Source organism: Prunus avium, chromosome 3 (assembly GCF_965620075.1).
Source record: "Prunus avium chromosome 3, drPruAviu1.hap1.1, whole genome shotgun sequence".
NCBI lineage: Eukaryota > Viridiplantae > Streptophyta > Magnoliopsida > Rosales > Rosaceae > Prunus > Prunus avium.
In genome coordinates, this window is record NC_142286.1 from 1462814 (window position 1) to 1483035 (window position 20222).

At 37.7% G+C, this 20222-nt stretch overlaps 3 protein-coding genes across 3 annotated transcripts; all 3 read right to left on the minus strand.

Annotated features, from left to right (window-relative positions):
- Nucleotides 1-4295: 4295 nt before the first annotated feature.
- On the minus strand, nt 4296-6613 carry LOC110752382 (exocyst complex component EXO70I-like). Its single transcript, XM_021953021.2, has one exon. It carries the CDS (start codon nt 6533-6535, stop codon nt 4541-4543), a length of 1995 nt encoding a protein of 664 aa, XP_021808713.1. The 5' UTR covers nt 6536-6613; the 3' UTR covers nt 4296-4540.
- Nucleotides 6614-7922: 1309 nt separating this feature from the next.
- On the minus strand, nt 7923-14249 carry LOC110752376 (Tetratricopeptide repeat (TPR)-like superfamily protein). The gene is made up of 4 exons (XM_088250902.1): nt 11465-14249; nt 11273-11366; nt 9419-9590; nt 7923-8411 (listed from the first exon to the last, which is right to left on the minus strand). The coding sequence occupies exon 1, from the start codon at nt 13985-13987 to the stop codon at nt 11483-11485; it is 2505 nt and encodes an 834-aa protein (XP_088107028.1). The 5' UTR covers nt 13988-14249; the 3' UTR covers nt 7923-8411; nt 9419-9590; nt 11273-11366; nt 11465-11482.
- Nucleotides 14250-14808: 559 nt separating this feature from the next.
- LOC110752345 (coatomer subunit beta-1-like) lies at nt 14809-19656 on the minus strand. Its single transcript, XM_021952976.2, has 4 exons — nt 17264-19656; nt 16637-17149; nt 15766-15851; nt 14809-15308 (listed from the first exon to the last, which is right to left on the minus strand). Exons 1-4 carry the CDS (start codon nt 19313-19315, stop codon nt 15104-15106), a joined length of 2856 nt encoding a protein of 951 aa, XP_021808668.2. The 5' UTR covers nt 19316-19656; the 3' UTR covers nt 14809-15103.
- Nucleotides 19657-20222: the final 566 nt, after the last annotated feature.

Sequence of the window (20222 nt, forward strand, 5' to 3'; positions counted from 1 at the left end):
TTTGGATGAGAATGTGGTCTTGATTTTTGTCCATCAGATTGACAGAATTTTAACTGTAATGACAGGTTTTCATAATACTTTGGAATTATTGGGTTGAAGTGAATTGAGGATTTCAATCCCAAAAGGTACCCTGCAAACATAGATAAAAATCATTTGTCTAAGTTTGAATCAGAGGGTTCTATAAGGTTAAAGATTGGTCCTTCTCTTTAGCCTCTACAATCACTGTAAAGCTTGCGACGAAAATATGTATGGTTAAGGAGAAGCTTATTAGCCAAGAACATCAAATATGTATACAAAAAAACAGGGCTTTATCATATAAGGACAAATAGGAGGGCACAAAGACAAAATGGTACAACGCCTCCAAATAAGAACAAGCCGGTTCAGTTATTATGACCATGTCATTCTCCGACAATGACATTGACTACGAGTGCAGTTTTTATTGGTCTCTAATGGAGTTTTTTTATTCACTTTTGTGCTATTGACATAAAAAGAAGAAATTGGAGGAAAAACATGAAATAAAATGAAGCAATGACACATGGACAGCATTCCTAACAATGACATCCCATAGGTTATTATTCAAGAGTGACGTCCATGGATGTTACGTTTAAAATGGACCGGAATAACATTTTTTTCCTTCCTCCCCAACTGGAAGAGGAAAGTTTTAATTCTTTGTACCCTTTAGACAATTGAAGGCTTGAAGTGGACTTTTAAATAATTTTCTAAAAAAAAATTAAAAGGAAATCCATAAATAATAATTTAAATAAATACATGGTAAGTAATTAGTGAGTGTAAATCTATACAAACTGAATACAACATGAACACAAGGCTAACTAGTTTTACCCTCAACACTATTTGTACCACATTACAGACTATATCAGTTCGGGACCCGCTTGTTTAGACGGATCCTGCGTCTATTAGATGTATGATCCTACAATCTAAAAATGTGGTCCTTCTAACATTACTCTTTCTATGAAGTCACATTGCCTTAAGAGTTGCACAAAGCTGATTCGTCACGATGTTTTTAGTTTACCAATAAAACGTATATGTTTGGTGCTGGAATACTTGCCAATCTTGGGCTGAAACAGGGAGCACAACATCTTCTCCAAGCTTTGTGCAGTGTATTTAACATACTTGCTACCACTTGCATCTTGTTCAACCAAAACCCTATACTTGTTCATGTAGCTCCTATAAACAGGTACAACTGCCTGCACCAAAAGTTGGCATACCTTCTTCCTCAAGCTTTCGTCATATATGACCCAATTAGAGTGCTCCTTGTACCTTCCATCAAAAACCTCATTGAATGCCTTGAGCAGCTTGTTATCAAAATCCTGGTGATCAAAAGGAAATGAAATTAAACCCTTTTGGCTTAGAAGAAGCAGAAGCTTTCCCCAGCTCTCTCTCAAGTAGAGAGCCGCACAATAGTCCTTGTATTTCTCATGAGCTTCTAACCAAGAATCTCCCATTATAATTTATATCCCCAAGCTGTGTGCCTTTCATTTGGCTGAAATGACAGTGATTGTTCATCATGAAAAGGTAGGAGAGGGAGATGTCCTCATAGGCCTTGGACCATGCATCCAAATTTAGCCCAACTTCCTTCATGGTACTATAAATCTGATGGGAAAGAACATCATCATCACCATTATCATACACATCTTGTTTCCAGCTTTGATGGATCTGTACTGCAAGACCTGGATCAAGCTTGGCCTATAATCATCTCCTAGCAGTTTATTATAGTAATTAGTTATAAAGCTTACTAGCCCGGGACGCTACCATCCGAAGGAGGAGAAAATCGCCTTTGCAACTCCACTTGGCTAGGAAGTTCCCAGAAAATCTCACAAGCCCCATTAACCACTCTCTTGATTAAATCCCTTGTCAGGGTTTGAATTTCATCGCAGACCTTCCCACCAAAGAGCCCGTTAAAATTCAATCTTAGATATCCTTTTTAGTATTTTCTTTTTCATTAATTAAGTAATATCGTAGCCTTATTTAATTAATTTATGGAGTATATCCTCTTGATTACGATATTCAAAGCGTATTGCCGTGCGGCCGTACAATTTAAATTCTATTTATGGCGTATAGCCTATACGGTACAAATATTCTATTTATGGTGTACAGCCGGGCGGATATTTTAAGAGTATAGCCTGATATGTTAAGAGTATAGCCGAGAGGCTATACGTTTTTGTTTCAAGCCATCAATAGAATATTTTAGCCTTATTTAATTAATTTCATCTGTAATTCTTTTTTAATTCTTTTTTGTTCGTGAATAATTAAATATTTTAATTAACTTCGTATGTTATATTCCTTAATATATGGTACTTATTATTTTTAATTTATTTCAATCAAATATTTGAATACTAATTATTCAATAAGTAACTAGTAATTAAAACAAAACTACTAAATAAAGCAATTAAAAAATAGAAATGAAGATTATGCTATTCAAAGGGTATAGCCGTTCGGCTGTACTACCAAAATTCTATTTATACAGTATAGCCCCTCGGCTCGACTGCTAGAACATTCTATTTATGGAGTACCGCCGTCCAGCTATACTCTTGAAACAAAAACGTATTATACCTTTAAAATATCCTTTTTAGTATTTTCTATTTTATTAATTAATTAATATCTTAGCCTCATTTAATTAATTTCATGTGTGATTATTTTTTACTGAATAATTAAATATTTCAATTAACTTCATACATTACATTACTTAATAAATGGTAATTATTATTTTTAATTTATTTTAATCAAATATTTACATACTAATTATTCAATATGTAAATAGTAATTAAAACATAATTACTAAATAAAGTAATTAAAAAAGAGAAAATCAAGATTATGCTATTCAAACAGTATAGCCGTGCGGCGGTACTGTTGAAACAAAAAGGTATAGCCTGGCGGCTATACTCTTAAAATATCTATAATTTTTCAAAATATCTATAAATTCAGTCCTTCCATCCTTTTATCATTTTGCAGAGCATGCTACATGTGCTTATGATGCATCCTTTTATCATGTGCATCTGTATTCTCTACTATGGACATGTTGACAGCAACCTTGATGCTCTAAAAGACATCCTCCCGAAAACTCATATATATAAATGTAGACATTCCATTCCATTCTAAGTTTCAGATGAAAACTAATCTACTATGCATCCATGCATCAGATTTACAGCACAGTTAACAACCACTGGATTTTGCAGACCCAACATTGGATGAATACGATCTTGAATTGGGACTGTTTTGATTTGCCTGTGGAGTTCTACGAGCATAAGTATTTGGAATCTTTAACTCTGGCTGCTTGCAAGGTTGAGCCGTATGATCTTGGTAGGTTTGATGTTCTTAAGGACTTATCGCTGGTCCTCATTGATTTTCCAATTTCTGCTCTTCCAAGACTATAAAGGGAATGCAAGTTCATGGAAAGCCTAACTCTAAAGCAATAAGGACCAGCAATAAGTACTTAAGAACACCAAATGTACCAAGATCATACGGCTCAACCTTGCAAGCAGCTAGAGTTAAAGATTCTAGATACTTGTGCTCGTAGAACTCCATAGGCAAATCAAAACAGTCCCAACATGTTTCAAGATCGTATTCATCCAATGTTGGGTATGCAAAATCCAGCGTTGTCCTTTTCATAATACTTCGGAATTATTGGGTTGAAGTGAATTGAGGATTTCAATCCCAAAAGGTACCCTGCAAACATAGATAAAAATCATTTGTCTAAGTTCGAATCAGAGGGTTCTATAAGGTTAAGGACTGGTTTTTCTATTTAAATATGCGTGGTAGGAGAAGCTTATTAGCCAAGAACATCACATATGAATAAAAACATGGGGCTTTACCATATAAGGACAAATAGGAAGGCACGAAGACAAAATGGTACATAGCCTTCAAATAAGAACAAGCCAGACTAGTTATTATGACCATGTCATTCTCCAACAGTAGCATGGACAATGGGTGCATTTTTTTGTTAAAACGATTGCTCTCTAATGGAGTTTTCTTATTCACTTTTTTGCTCTTGACATAAGAAGAAATTGGAGGAAAAACATGAAATAAAATGAAGCACTGAAACTTGGACAACCTGCCCAAAAGTGACATCCAATAGGTTACTATTCAAGAATTACATCCATGGATTTTACATTTAAAATGGACCAGAATAACATTTTTTTCCTTTTGCGCCAAACGGAAGAGGAAAGCTTTAATTGTTTGTACTAATTAGACTATTTAACGCTTGAAGTGGACTTTTAACTAATTTTCTCTTTAAAAAAAAAAAAGGAAATCCACAAATAATCATTGAAATAAATACATAGTAAGTAATTAGTAAGTGTAAATCTATACAAACTGAATACTACATGAACACAAGTGTAAATCTATACAAACTGAATACTACATCAACACAGGGCTAGCTAGTTTTTGCCCTCAACACTATTTGTACCACATTACAGACTATATCAGTTCGAGACCCACTTGTTTAGACAGATCCTGCCTCTATTAGATGTATGATCCTACAATCTAAAAATGTGATCCTTCTAGCATTACTCTTTCTACGAAGTCACATTGCTGTGAGAGTTACACGAAGCGGATTCATCACTATGTTTTTCAGTTTCCCAATAAAACGTATATGTTGGGTGCTGGAATACTTGCCAATCTTGGGCTGAAACAGGGAGCTCAGCATCTTCTCCAAGCTTTGTACAGTGTGTTTAACATACTTGCTACCACTTGCATCTTGTTCAACCAAAACCCCATACTTGTGCATGTAGCTCCTATAAACAGGTACAACTGCCTGCACCAAAAGTTGGCATACCTTCTGCCTTAAGCTTTCGTCAGATATGACCCAATTGGAGTGCTTCTTGTACCTTTCATCAAAAGCCTCATTGAATGCCTTGAGCAGCTTGTTATCAAAATCCTGGTGATCAAAAGGAAATGAAATTATACCCTTTTGGCTTAGAAGAGGCAGAAGCTTTCCCCAGCTCTCTCTCAAGTAGAGAGCTGCATAATAGTCCTTGTATTTCTCATGAGCTTCTAACCAAGAATCTCCCATTATATCCCCAAGCTGTGTGCCTTTCATTTGGCTGAAATGGCAGTGATTGTTCATCATGAAAAGGTAGGAGAGGGAGATGTCCTCATAGGCCTTGGACCATGCATCCAAATTTAGCCCAACCTCCTTCATGGTACTATAAATCTGATGGGAAAGAACATCATCATCACCATCGTCATACACATTTTGTTTCCAGCTTTGATGGATCTGCAAGACCTGGATCAAGCTTGGCCTATAATCATCTCCTAGCAGTTTATTATAGTAATTAGTTATAAAGCTTACTAGCCCAGGAACGCCACCATCCGAAGGAGGAGAAAATCGCCTTTGCAACTCCACTTGGCTAGGAAGTTCCCAGAAAATCTCACAAGCCCCAATAACAACTCTCTTGATTAAATCCCTTGTCAGGGTTTGAATTTCATCGCAGGCCTTCCCACCAAAGAGCCTGTTAAAATTCAATCTTAGATTTTCCATAACTGTAAATATATCTAATAGCTTCAAGAGCTTGATGGGGTCCTTCTTCATCTTGGTGACATTAGTTCCAAATTGGAGGAATGAAGCAAGTCTAAACTCTTGAGAAATTCTTGCAAAGCAGCGCTTCCAAGCATCTGATCCTACCTTCTCAAAGACATTGTTGCAGAGTTTGTACTCAAGCTCAAGCAGATGCTTCACAACCAACTCCAAATGCTTCCCCCATAGGTCAATGCAGGAGTCAATGCTCTGTCTATCAACAAACTCTGTGATCTCTATCTCAAGGTAGTCCAGATCAAGAGCCTGCAAGCTTCTTCTAGCACTCAAACTCCGAGCTTCAGTGTACACGAATATGCACTTTTCAAGCCGATCAGCCGCATTCAATCTCTCAACTATGGCTTGAAGCTTTTGAATTACAAGCACTGATAATGGTGATGAAGCAATGCTGGTGTGTGTAGTAGCACTGTTTTCCATTAATGAAATTATGAATTCAGCTTCAAGTTCGTTGAATGCATCGTTGAGAAGCCCTCCGTCACGACGAGCAGAACCCTCGATTGCATGCAACTCCTGTAGGAGTCTGAGAGCTTTCTTCACACTCAAGAGGCTTCGATCATTGGCAAATGCATTGCCTTCCAAAAACTCAACAATGTCCTGCAGCCACTGAGTTGCCAGCTCACAGTTGTCAGCAAGAAACCTCAATGCTTCTTCAAGCCGTTTCGTGGCTAAAAGAAAAGCAGGAAGATCAGAACATGATGCAAAAGAGAGTGACTTCTCGAGCTCTTGAACGACATCATAGGCTTTGAGAACAGCAGCAGCAGGGCCAATGGCACCATTGATTTGGTCCCTAATTGCAGAATATCCACATCTTTGCATGGTGATGGGCCTCATTGCAGCTTCCAAAGATGGCAATCTCTGCTTCATGCCTTCCAACCTAGACCCAGTTTCATCAATGGCTGAAGAAAGAGCTTTAGATTTCTCTAGGCTAGCCTTTAACAATTGCTGGGTAGCTTTGAGTTTCTCAAAACTTTCAACATCAGCCATTGCCAAAAGAAGTATCTATCTATCTTTCTCAGAATCCCCAACAATTGACTGAACCTTTTATAGTGCACCAAGAATTTAGAAGAGTGCAGTAAAAAATTCTGTCATGGTTTCTTCTACACTACTCATTTACTTTCCACCAAACTTACCAAATCAGATAAAGAGAATAACCATATTCAAACCAACCCTCACTTGCAAGATAAACACCACATAAGCCTCAACTACCATGTACTGAATTTCCTTGGTTCTAAGACTTACTTGCAAACAAACAAACATAACATCTCAAGGACCCCAACCACCAAATTATATACGTACATATAAAAATGTACAGCTACATACTTAAAAACAATCAGACTGTCTCTTCTAACTTGTGTGGAATTCTGAAACTTTAGTTGTTTCGTACAAATTCTTGTCTGCAAAAGAAAGATTTAGGGCGCTGTCCAAAAATTGTTTGCCCATAATTAACTTCCCAAAAGTCCTCCAAATTTTGTTAGAACATCATTAATATAAGTTTTCGGATGATGAAGGTTATGAACAGCTTATTTTTTGATTTATTTTTTTGGTTTCTTGAAGTAATTGTTTCTTTTGCGTAACTAGACTGCTGGGTGTTGCTTGCTTTTAAGATACTATGAGGTCAATTATAGAGATTATGCGTGCGCCCACCTTCACTTCACCTTTATTCCGGAAGGGGGTACAAAACAATGTCGTAGCAATGGGCAAGGAAGCTCACTAAGGTTTTTCTTTTGGGTCAGCAAACCTTAGGAAGCTCGCTAATGTCTGTTGTGTCTTCTACAAAAAATATAGCCTAAACCCTCACTTAGAAAGCTCCAGTTTGGTTTGCGGATTGAACTTCCTTGGATTAAAATTCCCATGTTTAATCTCACAATATGAAAATAAAGGATGTTTATTCCCATATTTGAAACTGCGGGTAAATGAGGACTAGAGAAAAAATCATTTTTACCCATTCCCATGTTTGATTTGTGCAATATTATTATGAATGAAAAGTTATTTAGATTCCAACAATGCCCTCGATTAGTTTTTCATTTTAACTTCTGGTTTGTGTGAGTTTGATCAAGTTCCTCCAACCTCCAAAAGACTGTTTAGGTTGGGTAGGTAGGGGGGGCGTGGCTGAAGAGCAAATCACTTGGGAATCGAAAAATTAATCCGAAAATCAAACTCCTAGAAATGCAATGGTCTCTGAACTTTGGGCCCATCAAACTTTGTGTGGTCATTAATAAATCTATTAAAATAATGAAGGTCCAGGGAAATATCAATTGACAGCAATCTCTAACACAAAGCTTAATAAAAGAAAATGAGTCGATAAACTTGATATTAAAATATGTGACAGGCGAAACTTGCTGGGGGTATTGATAGCAACAGCTAATACAAATTGAAAACATGAAATGTTAAAATTAACAACAGAAATGTATACAGTGGGCATCACTACAAATTTACTTTGAATATATTGTGGAATTCAGCAATATGTCCTAACTATCCACTTACTGGGAAAAACAAAAAGGGAAAAGAATTCTATAACAGAGGCGATCCTCGGTAAAAACACGAAAATTAAGTGCAAGTGAGTTGAATATAGATAGGCCTCATGCTGCAAGCAGACTAGTACAAACAAAGGTTCAAGCAAAGAATAACAGCTGCAAAATTAGGCTTGATGTCCAATCAGAGGCCGCCCTTCTGTTTCAAGGTGATCTTGTCCCCAAGACTGCGGACAATGCCTTGAGTCTTGCTTCTAATTCTGATGCATCCACTGAGCTTACCATCTACTTGTTTCTCAACACTCACATTCACCAAAGCATCCTCCCCGAAAACACTCTTTGCGTACAGATTGGCAGCGAGGACTCCACATTCTCCTTTCAGTATCGATCTAATGCCCAATTAGCCAGGGATGAGCAGGAATTAACGACCATCAATCATCCGCCCAGAAGGCGTAAAGATTTTAAAAAGAAAATACACTTACTCAATACACTTACTCCTATATGCATGTTACACGTATGTATGCACCTATGGAAAATGTCAATATTGAACTGTATTTTGTTTACGTTATGACATGGTGGCCAAGTTTTTACGTAAAAGTTTGGATTTGTGTAAAGAGAAATAGAAGACATAAATTTCAAATGATTCTCTCTGTCTAGTCATGTCAACATTCAAATTCATAAGATTCCATCTGAATTTAGTTAAACATAAATTGTACTTAAATGAAAAAAATTCATCGATTGTATTTAATGTTTCCTGGTGATGTAAACACTGTTACAAACCTACAGTTTTAAATTTGTCCATCGAAATGGAACATAAGTAAAACTGAGATTGTTTTGTCTCTCAAGAGTGATGCCGCTTCTAAAAGGTCAAACTTACCATCATCCAGGATATCTAATCTCTGATTTGATGGTATCCAATTCCTACACTCTGAATAAAAGAATGAAAGAAAAAGGAGAGAGAGAACTTAAATATAAAAAGGGGTTGAAATCTCAATTTTAACAATTCCAAAACTACACTTCTAACCTTTGATAACCTATACTGCTTCAAATCACCAACTGAAAGATTTCTGAGTCAAAGGTATCCCAAGTGCGACTCATAGGAATAATTGTGCAGAATAGGAAAAAAAACAAGCTCATAATTGTGCAGAATAGGGTTTGCATGCCCAAGGTTATCAAATAAAAAATTCCTTCCCCTGTATGCAACACATAATTTTTTGCAGAGTAATTTTTTGTTTATTCTTTCATATGTACACTTTTAGCATACCTTCAGAACAAGTTATCTAGCCTTCATGAACCACATTATATCAAGGGGGAATGCAAAAATACAGATGTTGCAGTAAATCTTCGAGCAAGAAAAAACAAAAACAGTTGTTGCAATAAATCTTGAGTGCAATACCTGGGATTCTGCCATATCTTCATGTTTCAAACATTTCCTTAAGGCCATATCAGCGAGCTATGTGCCTCATCAACAGAGTGAACACGATTTAAATCTGAGATGGCTGGTGTCTAATTTTCAATTTTTTCTTCAAACAAAGCCAGTTCCAAACTCAAATACTTACAGATTGCAACTGGTGACAAGCATAAAAGTTTGTAAGAAGTTATTAATATAGATCCTCTAATGTAAAGAGTTAGGACAACCTTACGATGAATACTAATGCAGTAGAACATTTTAGATAGAAAATAAAGGTTATCTATATACAAGTACTATAGCCACACTATTCAATGATAATTTAGCAGTTTCTTAATTAAGGTTTTACGTTTCTGTATTCTATTTAGGAGGATGGGGGCAAGGAAGATAATGATAGAAGTGAGCTCACAAGTGTAATTTTTCTGAGGGATGCCAAGGGTCATTAGTCATGACTCACAACTAGTGATCATAAGCCATAAAGGCCAAGACTACAAATCAGAGGCTCTACTTTTGTTTCTTAGAATGGTTAGCCTTTGACTTCATAGTTCCTATGAAAACCTTAGGGTTTGTTGTGATTAACAGAGATATGTTTTCCTTTTTCCCTTTCAAGGAACACACTTCATCACCAGCTAAATATTTCATTTTCTCATTGCACTCTTTATTATGTCAGCGTGTATTAAAGTCAAGACTACTCAGATTTTGTATCAAAGAAGTACAGAAACGTTGAAAAAGATAGAGCTGAGGTTGGCAAAGTAAAGATTCCAAAGATTCAATTATTAGAAACCGGTATGAACTAAAATTAGTAGTTCCGCTATTTTTATACATTTTGAATCTCCATTTATGATCCCCCCCCACAACCATGGGCTAGAAAGAGCAATAAAAGTTTGGTGAAATTATGTGACAGAGAGATACAAAAAGACAGGTAAGGGATTCCAATCTACAAAACCATTACAATTATATTAAGGCTCTTTTCTCAGCATGTTCTAAAATAGTAGTTTCGCATTGTAATCACAATAAGGGCTTCAAGAAGAAAAGTCTGAAATATCTGTAGAAATTCAAATTTTGCTCTCTTTGATGCCACACCATAACTGCTTTTAGTTTTAGTACAAATTGGTTTACTTAAGAGGGCAATAAGGGAGACGAAAATGTGTACATAACTATCATAAGGGACGACAATGTGAAAACCTTCCAGAGTCAAGTCAAACAAGCCTTAGATTCCTTAACCAAAAGAAAATAGTATATATGCTATCAACCTTAATGCAATTTTATTTTCAAACAAAGATACTTAAGAATCAGGCAACCCTGATTTGTAAACAGATGGTGATTATATCATAGGTGCCTCCAGCTCAACACAGTTACCGCCTATGCAAAGGCCCAACAACTCTATGTCAAGTTACAATAATAGTACTATTAATGAGAGGAAATGGACTTAATAGTTAATTCATCAGACAGACGTGACATAGGAGCTAATAGGAGCCACATACATAGAGAATTTCAATCTTACAACATAAAATGGAAATTTGTCATTATATTCAAGTGAATACAACTTGACATAACTTATTAAACTGCTAACGGATGACACTCCATAAGTACATGGCACAGTGAAAATCATAAATGAGTTCACCAAAACAAGATGTTGCTAAAAGAACAAGATGAAAAAAGGACATGGTAAAAGAAACAATTATGCTCAGACCAAAAAAGAAAAGCAACAATTATGAACTAATTATTTTCATCCTAACCCAGCAATAACTTAAAACTCCTAAAAGCAATTGAATTACAAGTAATGAAACAATCTTCAAACAAATATGATGCAAAAAATGAGTTATGTACAGATCTACCAACCTCCCATGTTCAAGGATCATTTTGGAGATGGTAAGGAGATGTAACATGTATCCCATGGTCTACAGTCAGCAGTATTAAGAATAAGAATATGCATCTGCACATTAACCATATTACTTCAGAACAAGATGCACAAATTAAATATGATAACTTTTTTTAAATAAGAATTCTTCATGCAGAAAGTAAACACCTAACCTTTTGAATGTTTCCATATCATTCCTGATTTGCACATGTAGTGGGCTGATGCAACCCATGAACCAATGTTGTATATGTAATCTCATCTAAACCTACACCTTCACTGGACATATGATCACATATTTCAAAAGCTTCTTCCACCTTCCTTTCTTTGCAAAATCCATTTGTTAAGGCATTATAGGTAACGGCATCTGGGGTAATTCCCATTTTTGCCATCTCGCATAGAAGTTTAGTTGCTTCTTCCATGTTGCCTAGTTTAGAATACCCATCAATCATGACAGTGTAGGTAATCTTATTAGGTTGTATGTTATCTGAAGACATCTCCAGAAAGGCACTCCTTACTTTATCCATTTGACCTAGCTTACAATAACCATGAATCAGTGCAGTGTAACAAACAACATTTGGCAACAACCCATCCTTCCTCATTTCATCCAGAAGGCATTTTGCATCCTCAACATCGCCAATATTGCAGAGTCCATGTATAAGAGAAGAATATGTGCCACAAGATGGTTGAATGCCCTTCTTTTTCATGTCACAACGAAGACCAAGGGCTGCAGTCATATTCCCATCTGTGCAGTATGCTCTGATTAGTGTATTATATACAACTGAATTTAGTTCCACTTCCTTATTCACCAACTTACTGAAGAGATTTTCACCCTCTTTCATTCTTCCAGCTCGACAGTACCCGTCTATCATCACACCATATGTATAGACATTGGGAAAAAGACCACGATTTTCACACTCATCCCAAAGTTTAACCGCATCGTCCACTTTTCCCATATTACATAGGCCATGCATTAGCAAATTATAAGTATAAGTATCTGGTTCAATCCCTTGTTTAGCCATCTCTTCCTTAAGCTTAAAACCTTCCTCCACTTTTCCCTCCTTGCAACAACCCAAGATAAGTGTGTTGTATGAGATTCTATCCAATACCAAACCTCTTTCTAGCATCGGTTTGAGTAGCATAACAACCTCTTGCATGCTACGAGATTCACAAAGTCCATGAACTAGAGCATTTGAGGTCGCTGTGTTGGCTGCAACTCCTTTCTCCCATAGCCTAAACCAAAGCCCAAGTGCCTCAGAATGCTTTCCATCTTTACAGAGCCCACCAACCAATGTGGTAAGCAAGCTATCACTGGGCCTAAAGTTTCTTAATAGCATTTCAGTAGTGAATTTTAGTGCAGAATCAAACCTAGACTTCATGCATAACCAGTGAATAACCGAGAAACAAACAGCTTGGTTTATGGATAAACCACCAGATATAATCTTGTCTAAAACTTGCTCAGCATGATCAAATTGATCACTTCTACAAAACCCCTGCAGTAGAGAATTAAGAGTAACAGAATTGGGAGTTAACCCATTGGATAACATATTATCCCTTATCTTTAGTGCCTCACTAATATTTCCCGTTTTACAATATCCATCAATCAATGTGTTATAGACAACCTCGTTCGGGACAAATCCTCTGTTGCACATTTCCTTCAAAACACAATTTGCATCATAAAACCTCTCCAGCTTTATCAAACCATTAATGAGCACACTATATGTTATAAGAGTCGGGCTCACATTGTTTTCTATCATCTTCTTCTTAAACTGGAAGGCCTCTACTAATCTTCTGCTCTTACAGAGCCCATGAATAATATTATTGTAGGTAACCGCATTAGGGACAATACCCAGCCCCTCCATTTTCGAAAACAAACCTATTGCATCATCAACCTTCCCTCCCTTACAAAATGCATTAATGCCAGTAGTAAACAAGTAAACATCAGGAGAAACACCTCGGCACATAACTTCAAATACATCATAACTCTTATGAAGTTCGTTAGCCTTCACTAAAGAACTCAACAAAAAGTTACAAGTCTTCAATGATGGAAAAACACCCTTTTTAGAAAAAATTACAAACGCATCAATGGCATAACCAAAACCCATATTCTTGAATTGCGTACAGTAAACATGAATCAACAAATCCAATGCCTGAACCCCAAGACCTTGTGTGGACACGATATTCAAGTCTAACATGGCAATGGCAATCTCCATATGCCTTTGATTGGGGTTAGCATATAAAACTGGCACATTCCCATCAATCAAACGGATCAAAAGCAATCTCGCAGGCGACACAAGATTCGAAAGAATAAGCAGGCGAACTAAAACACAAAAGGATCGTACAGTAAACTGAAACTTAAAAGATTCAGAAGCAAAGTAAAAGAAATGAAGAGCTGTTTTGGGGTTCACATTGGAGCTAATGGAACAGAATACCCTATCAAATTCATGAGATGACAGAAGGGGTATCAGAGCTTTACATTTAGAAGAATCCAGAGATGGTTTTGAAAGAATAGAAGATACCCAGTTGTGCAAACTCTGATTGGGAGGCTGTGGTTCCTTCGGAACCTGTAATGGTGGCGGTTGAGGAGGCTCTTTGGGGCGTTGGAGGTTGCAGGTAACGCACGTTAAGGGGCGGTTGATGGGGAAGAGAAGAGTGGGTTTCGAGATTGAAAGCCTTCTAAGATCCATAGGAAAATGCATGTCATTAGTTGTTTTGGGTCTGTGGATTTTGTGGGTTTTATTCAAGGGTTTATGCCATTGCCACTGGCGGAGCCACCATGGGGTCAATGGCAGCCATGAAAATGGGCTTGAAGGTCCCCGTTTGCTGGTTGTGCGACCCCTTAAAGTTGGTCCAGAGAAGGAGAAGGAGCCAGCCGTCGTCGAAGGGTTTTTGTGAGCCTCTTTGTTAGGCCATCAAGTCATTGAGGATTTGTGCTGGGTGAGGAAAATGGAGGGGCTAGATTTGGGTGGGGTAGGTTGTTTTTCTTCTTTTTGTTTTTTTATTTTTTTTAGTAATTTTTAACTTTGAGAGCCTATCCCTATTAAAAATTTATCGAATATTTTAAACATGTTTACTAATATCACTTTATCTAAAATCGTTTTAATTTTATTTTTATCAAACAGCTATTTAGTCGATTCGTACACAAATTCACGTCTGCAAAAGAAAGATTTAGGGCGCTGTCCAAAAATTGTTAGCCCATAATTAACTTCCCAAAAGTCCTCCAAATTTTGTTAGAACATCATTAATATAAGTTTAGGATGATGAAGGTTTGGAACAGGTTTTTTATTTTTTGTTTTTTTTTGGTTTCTTGAAGTAATTATCTATTAGGAATCGAAAAATTAATCCGAAAATAAAACTCCTAGAAACGTAATGGTGTCTGAACTTTGAGCCCATCAAATTTTGTGCGGTCATCATTAATAAATCTATTAAAATAATGAAGGTCCAGGGAAATATCTAACACAAAGCTTATAAAAGAAAATGAGCCGATAAACTTTATATTAAAATATGTGACAGCAACAGCTAATACAAATTGAAAACATGAAGTGTTACAATTAACAGAAGAAATGTATACAGTGGGCATCACTACAAATTTACTCTGAATATATTGTGGATAGCAGCAATGTGTCCTAAATATCCACTTACTGGGAAAAACAAAAAATCAAAAGAATTCTATAACGGATGCGATCCTCGGTAAATGCACGAAAATTAAGTGCAAGTGAGATGAATATAGATAGGCCTCATGCTGCAAGCAGACTAGTACTAACAAAGGTTCAAGCAAAGAATAACAGCTGCAAAATTAGGCTTAGTGTGTCCAATCAGAGGCCGCCCTTCTGTTTCAAGGTGATCTTGTCCCCAAGACTGAGGGCAATGCCTTGAGTCTTGCTTCTAATTCTGATGTATCCACTGAGCTTACCATCTGCTTGTTTCTCAACACTCACATTCACCAAAGCATCCTCCCCAAAAACACTCTTTGCGTACAGATTGGCAGCGAGGACTCCACATTCTCCTTCCAGTGCCAATCTAATGCCCAATTAGCCAGGGACGAGCAGTAATTAATGACCATCAATCATCCCCAAAAGGCGTAAAGAGATTAAAAAGAAAATACACTTACTCCTATATGCATGTTACACGTATTTATGCACCTATGGAAAATGTCAATATTGAACTATATTTTGTTTACATTATGACATGGTGGCTAAGTTTTTACGTCATGTGCGCTACACTAATACACTTCATCAATTAGGTGCACTCTACCAAGCACTCGTAAAGGTGACCAACATGGCACTACCATTGACAACTATGTCAACTTCTTAAATGATTGTTGTAGAAAAATATATCATATGTGTATATGTATATGTTTGTATGCTTGCATGTAAATAGATATGTATGATTCTGTGCATCATGAAAAGAATAATTTATTTCTTCAACATGCAACAGAGTAAACGATAAACATGGTTAATAGAGTCCCAAAACTTACGGTGGAGTCAGGCACTTCATGTTAGTCGCTTTAACAACATGGTTCAGAAATTCCTTCTCGTCCTGAATAACAGTATTTACAGCAACCTGGGGAAAAGAGTGTGTTAATGCATAGTAGAATCCAAATGCATCTACCAAGGAAGAGCAGGGGTGGCAAGAAAGAAATTGTAAACTGACATATAAGACACACATTGCTTGTGGATGAGAACCCAAACAAAAGTCCACAGTAAGGAAATATTATCAAGTTATAAAAAAGAAATCATAATTAAGGACATCTAAGATTCACATTGTCATTTGATGTGAGAAAGAAAACACAGGTCCACAAGCATTAGATATGTAAAGATGATGCATGAGCTAACACCCAAGGATGATTCAGAACCAACACCATCTACAAGAGCATCCTTTATCCAGCAGTAATTAGATAACACAAAAGCAATTACCCAAGTTGCATCATGTATGGTGCAACAACCACACAACGTATCCACTAGCATGAGGCCACTGATATACTACTGAATCTATGCCATTATAAAACTAACAACTATCATTATAACCATAATAACAGCCACAATAATTATTATACTACAGCTTTATTACCAGCACAGCATCATCATAATCATAACCAGAAACATCAAACAATTAAATATCAATGAAGAGGTTCATATAAATGCATGTCTTGTAAGCCATATCTGAACATTGGCATCCGTGAACATAAGCATTACATGATCAATTGATAATCACGTAATTGGGTTCAAAGACATCATATCCTTTTGGGTCATTGTGAAACCATTTCAAAGAAGAAGCACCTAATGATCATATCAATGAAGCACAAAAATAAATTAAATAAAATGCAAAACCATATCAAATTACTGTACCTTGTTCTCCCACTCAAACTCAGCCCACATTGTCCTAAATGACACATCAGCACATGATGCAGGAGAGATGTAATCCATTATATCAATATGAATGTCATTGAGAACAATAACTGTTCTCTCAAGCACATTTGAAGAAGTCTCGTATACAATGTTACCAAATATAACTCCCGTTTCAGTTGAAGAGACCTTAATGTTTGCCTTTATCTGTTTGCTTGATTCCGGAGCTAGGGTATAGTTTTGTGGACGCTCAACAAGTTTCAGATCACCCATTGTGGCCAACTCCAAGCACAAATTCTGAAGGGTTTCCTTGGTTCGATTGATGACGGTAACATCGAGAACAATATCATAATGATTAACTGTTACATAGGCTTCAGCATAAACCGGATCACTGAATCCTGTGAGCTGAAGAATGCGGTTGAGTTTGTTTGCATCATCTTTATCCTTTGTGAATTCTCCAGTAGCACGTTTGAGATCATCCTGAACCGCATCTTCCAACTCAAGTTGGCTCATACCCTGAAAAAAAACAAAATCGTGTACATATAAAAAAAGCATCCAAACTATGTGATGAAAACAATGGTTTTAGCAGTCTATCCGAATTGAGAAAATAAAACCCTAATGCTGCCTTACCTTTCTGCTCTTAAGATGGTAGAAATCAATAAGGTCATCTGGTTGTGCACTCAATATCTGGGCTTTAGCTTTAGTTTCCTCTGTTTCGAGGAGCTGCTTATCTGCAAGCATTTTCACAAAGCTCTGTCTGCACGACTCTAGCCATATCTTCCTTACTTCTTCACCTTTATGGCATAGTAACCTGATGCAAAGAACTATTCTATCTCGAGAATCATTATCAATCGGATGTGGAAGGACCGAGGATTGACCCAATTGAAGCATAGAGACCATGATCAACAATGCCTGTGTAGTTGCCTTGTTCACTTCAGCCTTTGAAGGTTGAATCTCTTCCAATCTCAAAACCAGCTTTGTTAATGTGCAAGCTACAACTGTCTCAAGGAAAAAATCACCCGAGAGAATCAATGATCTCAAGTTCCCCACGGAAGCCAAAGATCCTTGAACCAGGACAGGTGCAGACATAGCAGTTTCCAGTGCTGCAGACTGGGTGGCATAGGTCCCATCCGCAAGAATCACAGGCCTCCTAGAAGACACAGTGGTCGAGCTTACCACCTGAGAATTCTTCGTAGCATCTTGTGCCTCTTTTTCCTCAGAAGCTGTGTAAAATGGGAGATCCCCAAGACACTGCTTAATGGTTGCAATCCCACTCTCAACTTCAGAAAGCGAGAGACAATACTCCCCGATAATCCAGAGGGAATGAGTGCAAACCCTCGAATTGCGGATCTGGTAGAAAGTATCTAGCAGCCTCATTATTATAGAAACACGCAACTTGGGGTTGGTTTCAATGATCTCACGCACAAAAACAGCCACATCTAGGGCCGAAGCAACATTGGTATCGCCCAAGAAATCCATCAAAGGATGCACCACCGTGCTCGCCACCTCAGGAAACTTAACTGCGCATGCATATATTGCTTGCACTAACATCTGCCTATACTCCCCATTCTTCTCAAGCTCCCCACTCTGAGTCTTCACGACCTCCTTCTTCAACATCATCACAACCTGATTAATATTCCTCGGGGTAATCAAATCAAGCACAATATCAAGAGTCTTCCTCCTAATATCAACATTCGGACTTGACAGTGCCCTCAGCACATCCATAACCAACTCAACCATAATCTCCCTATGCGAAGCCTTGAGCTCACTAATCCTATCCAGCAAAATCAACTTCACATTGTTATCGCTCTGCGACAACAACAACTGAGAATAAGTGTTGGCTGCTGCTTTTATGGCCGTAGGTGCTGAAGACAACGACACAAGCGTTCCAGCACACTCATAAACAACGGCACTCGATGGTGCATCCAGCAATGATATAATAATCTTAATGTACTTGGATTTCTCACCCTTATTCACTCTACAGACCTTCTTAATCAATTCCAAGACGACCATTTGGAGCTGTTCACCCCACTCAATAATCCTACCGATATGTGTAAACAAATAATTCACGGCCCTATCTTGCGCGCAATTAAAGAGCATAAGGAAAGCATTTCGCTTACTGGAAGGGTCCTGCTCGGAGGCCAAGAACCGATCGATGATCTCCGGCGCGCTATCTAGTAATGTCTCCCCCTGCGGAAGCCTATACACGAACATGATCGCCAGCACGGCATTTCGTCGAACAAATGGGTGGCGGTGCTCCAAATTGGCGAGAATCGAAGGGATCAGAGGCTCGATGATCTCGGCCTCGTTCAATCGGCAGAGAAATCGCAGCGTAACGCCTCGGATGTACTCGTTCGGGTGCTGAAGATTGTTGCGGAGGTTCTGGCAGATGAGGATCATCTCCGGGAGGATCTTGCCTTTGGAGTCAGTTTTCTCTACGATCTCAAGGTAGAGGAGGAGGAGCTTCTGGACTGTGTGGTCCTCGGAGGGCAGTACGTATCGGATGATGGTGATGAAGAGCTGGGGAATGGTGTCGCCGTTGAGGAGGAGCATGATGGCCTTCTTGAGGGCTTCGATCTTCAATTCGACGTCGTTTCCTTCTAGGGCTTCTTTGATCTCGTTGGCTAGGGCTGGTGTGCCTTTGTCGAAGTGGACGAGGAGAGTGCATGACTTCTCCGTCATTGGGGATCCGAATCGGAATTGTATCTCAGGGAATCAGAAATGCCGGATCTAAATGAGAGAAATGAGAAGGAGGAGAAGAACTGAAGAAGAGATCTGGGTTTGTTTTGGTGGTGGTGGATCCGATTTGGTGTCTGGTGTTGGCTTTGGCTTGGATTGGAAGTGACTACTGCTGAATTTAGAGAGTTGTGAACTTGTGAGGGAGGCAGTGAGAGAGAGGAACAGTTGGGTTGGGGCCAACGAATTTGTCTCGGAGAAAGTTTGGTGTTTGGCCGTTTTAGGCTTTGATGTTTACAATTTGGAGAGACGGCATACCGAAGCTGGTTTTTGAGAAGAAAATATATTTCATTATAAAAAACAAAACCATGAAACATGCAGAGTGAACCAAGATAAAGATTCAAGAATTAGTGACAGGCCCAAAGGGCCCAACAAGAAAATAAAAACAAGTGTGAGGCCTTGATAATAAAAATACGGAATAGAAAGGTAACAATATAAAAAGCAAGCTCGCAAAACAATACAAATCATTTGAAGTTAATTGTATTTTTTTTATTTATTAAATTAAAGAAAATGGCTTGATAATTAAAATAATTAAAATTAATGTCTCTGTCGTTTCCTTCAAAAAAATAAAAGTCACTATAAATATTTTGGCATAGAGCTTGTGGTCATCCTTTACAAACCGATTTTATAGCGTTGGGAAAATCTTACATAGGTCAAACGGGAAGGGAGAGATTGTCACTATGACATTACCCACAAATTAATTACGATTATTATTTATACCATGTTTATTAAGTTCGATAAACATTTGATCAATAAATGTGTTACATGTAACATTATTCTTTTCTCAAACCATATAGTATTTTGTTCAAACACTTGAAACATTGATCCATCACTAACTTAAAATTAGTTGAGC

Excerpts from the sequence above, each read along its gene's own strand:
- LOC110752382 (XM_021953021.2), bottom strand. The coding sequence starts at position 6,535 with ATGGCTGATGTTGAAAGTTTTGAGAAACTCAAAGCTACCCAGCAATTG.
- LOC110752345 (XM_021952976.2), bottom strand. The coding sequence starts at position 19,315 with ATGACGGAGAAGTCATGCACTCTCCTCGTCCACTTCGACAAAGGCACA. Across the intron at positions 17,150-17,263 it reads ACCATCTTAAGAGCAGAAAG|GGTATGAGCCAACTTGAGTT; the intron begins GTAAGGCAGCAT and ends GTTTTTTTTCAG. Across the intron at positions 15,309-15,765 it reads ATGAAGTGCCTGACTCCACC|ATTGGCACTGGAAGGAGAAT; the intron begins GTAAGTTTTGGG and ends ATTGGGCATTAG.
- LOC110752376 (XM_088250902.1), bottom strand. The coding sequence starts at position 13,987 with ATGCATTTTCCTATGGATCTTAGAAGGCTTTCAATCTCGAAACCCACT.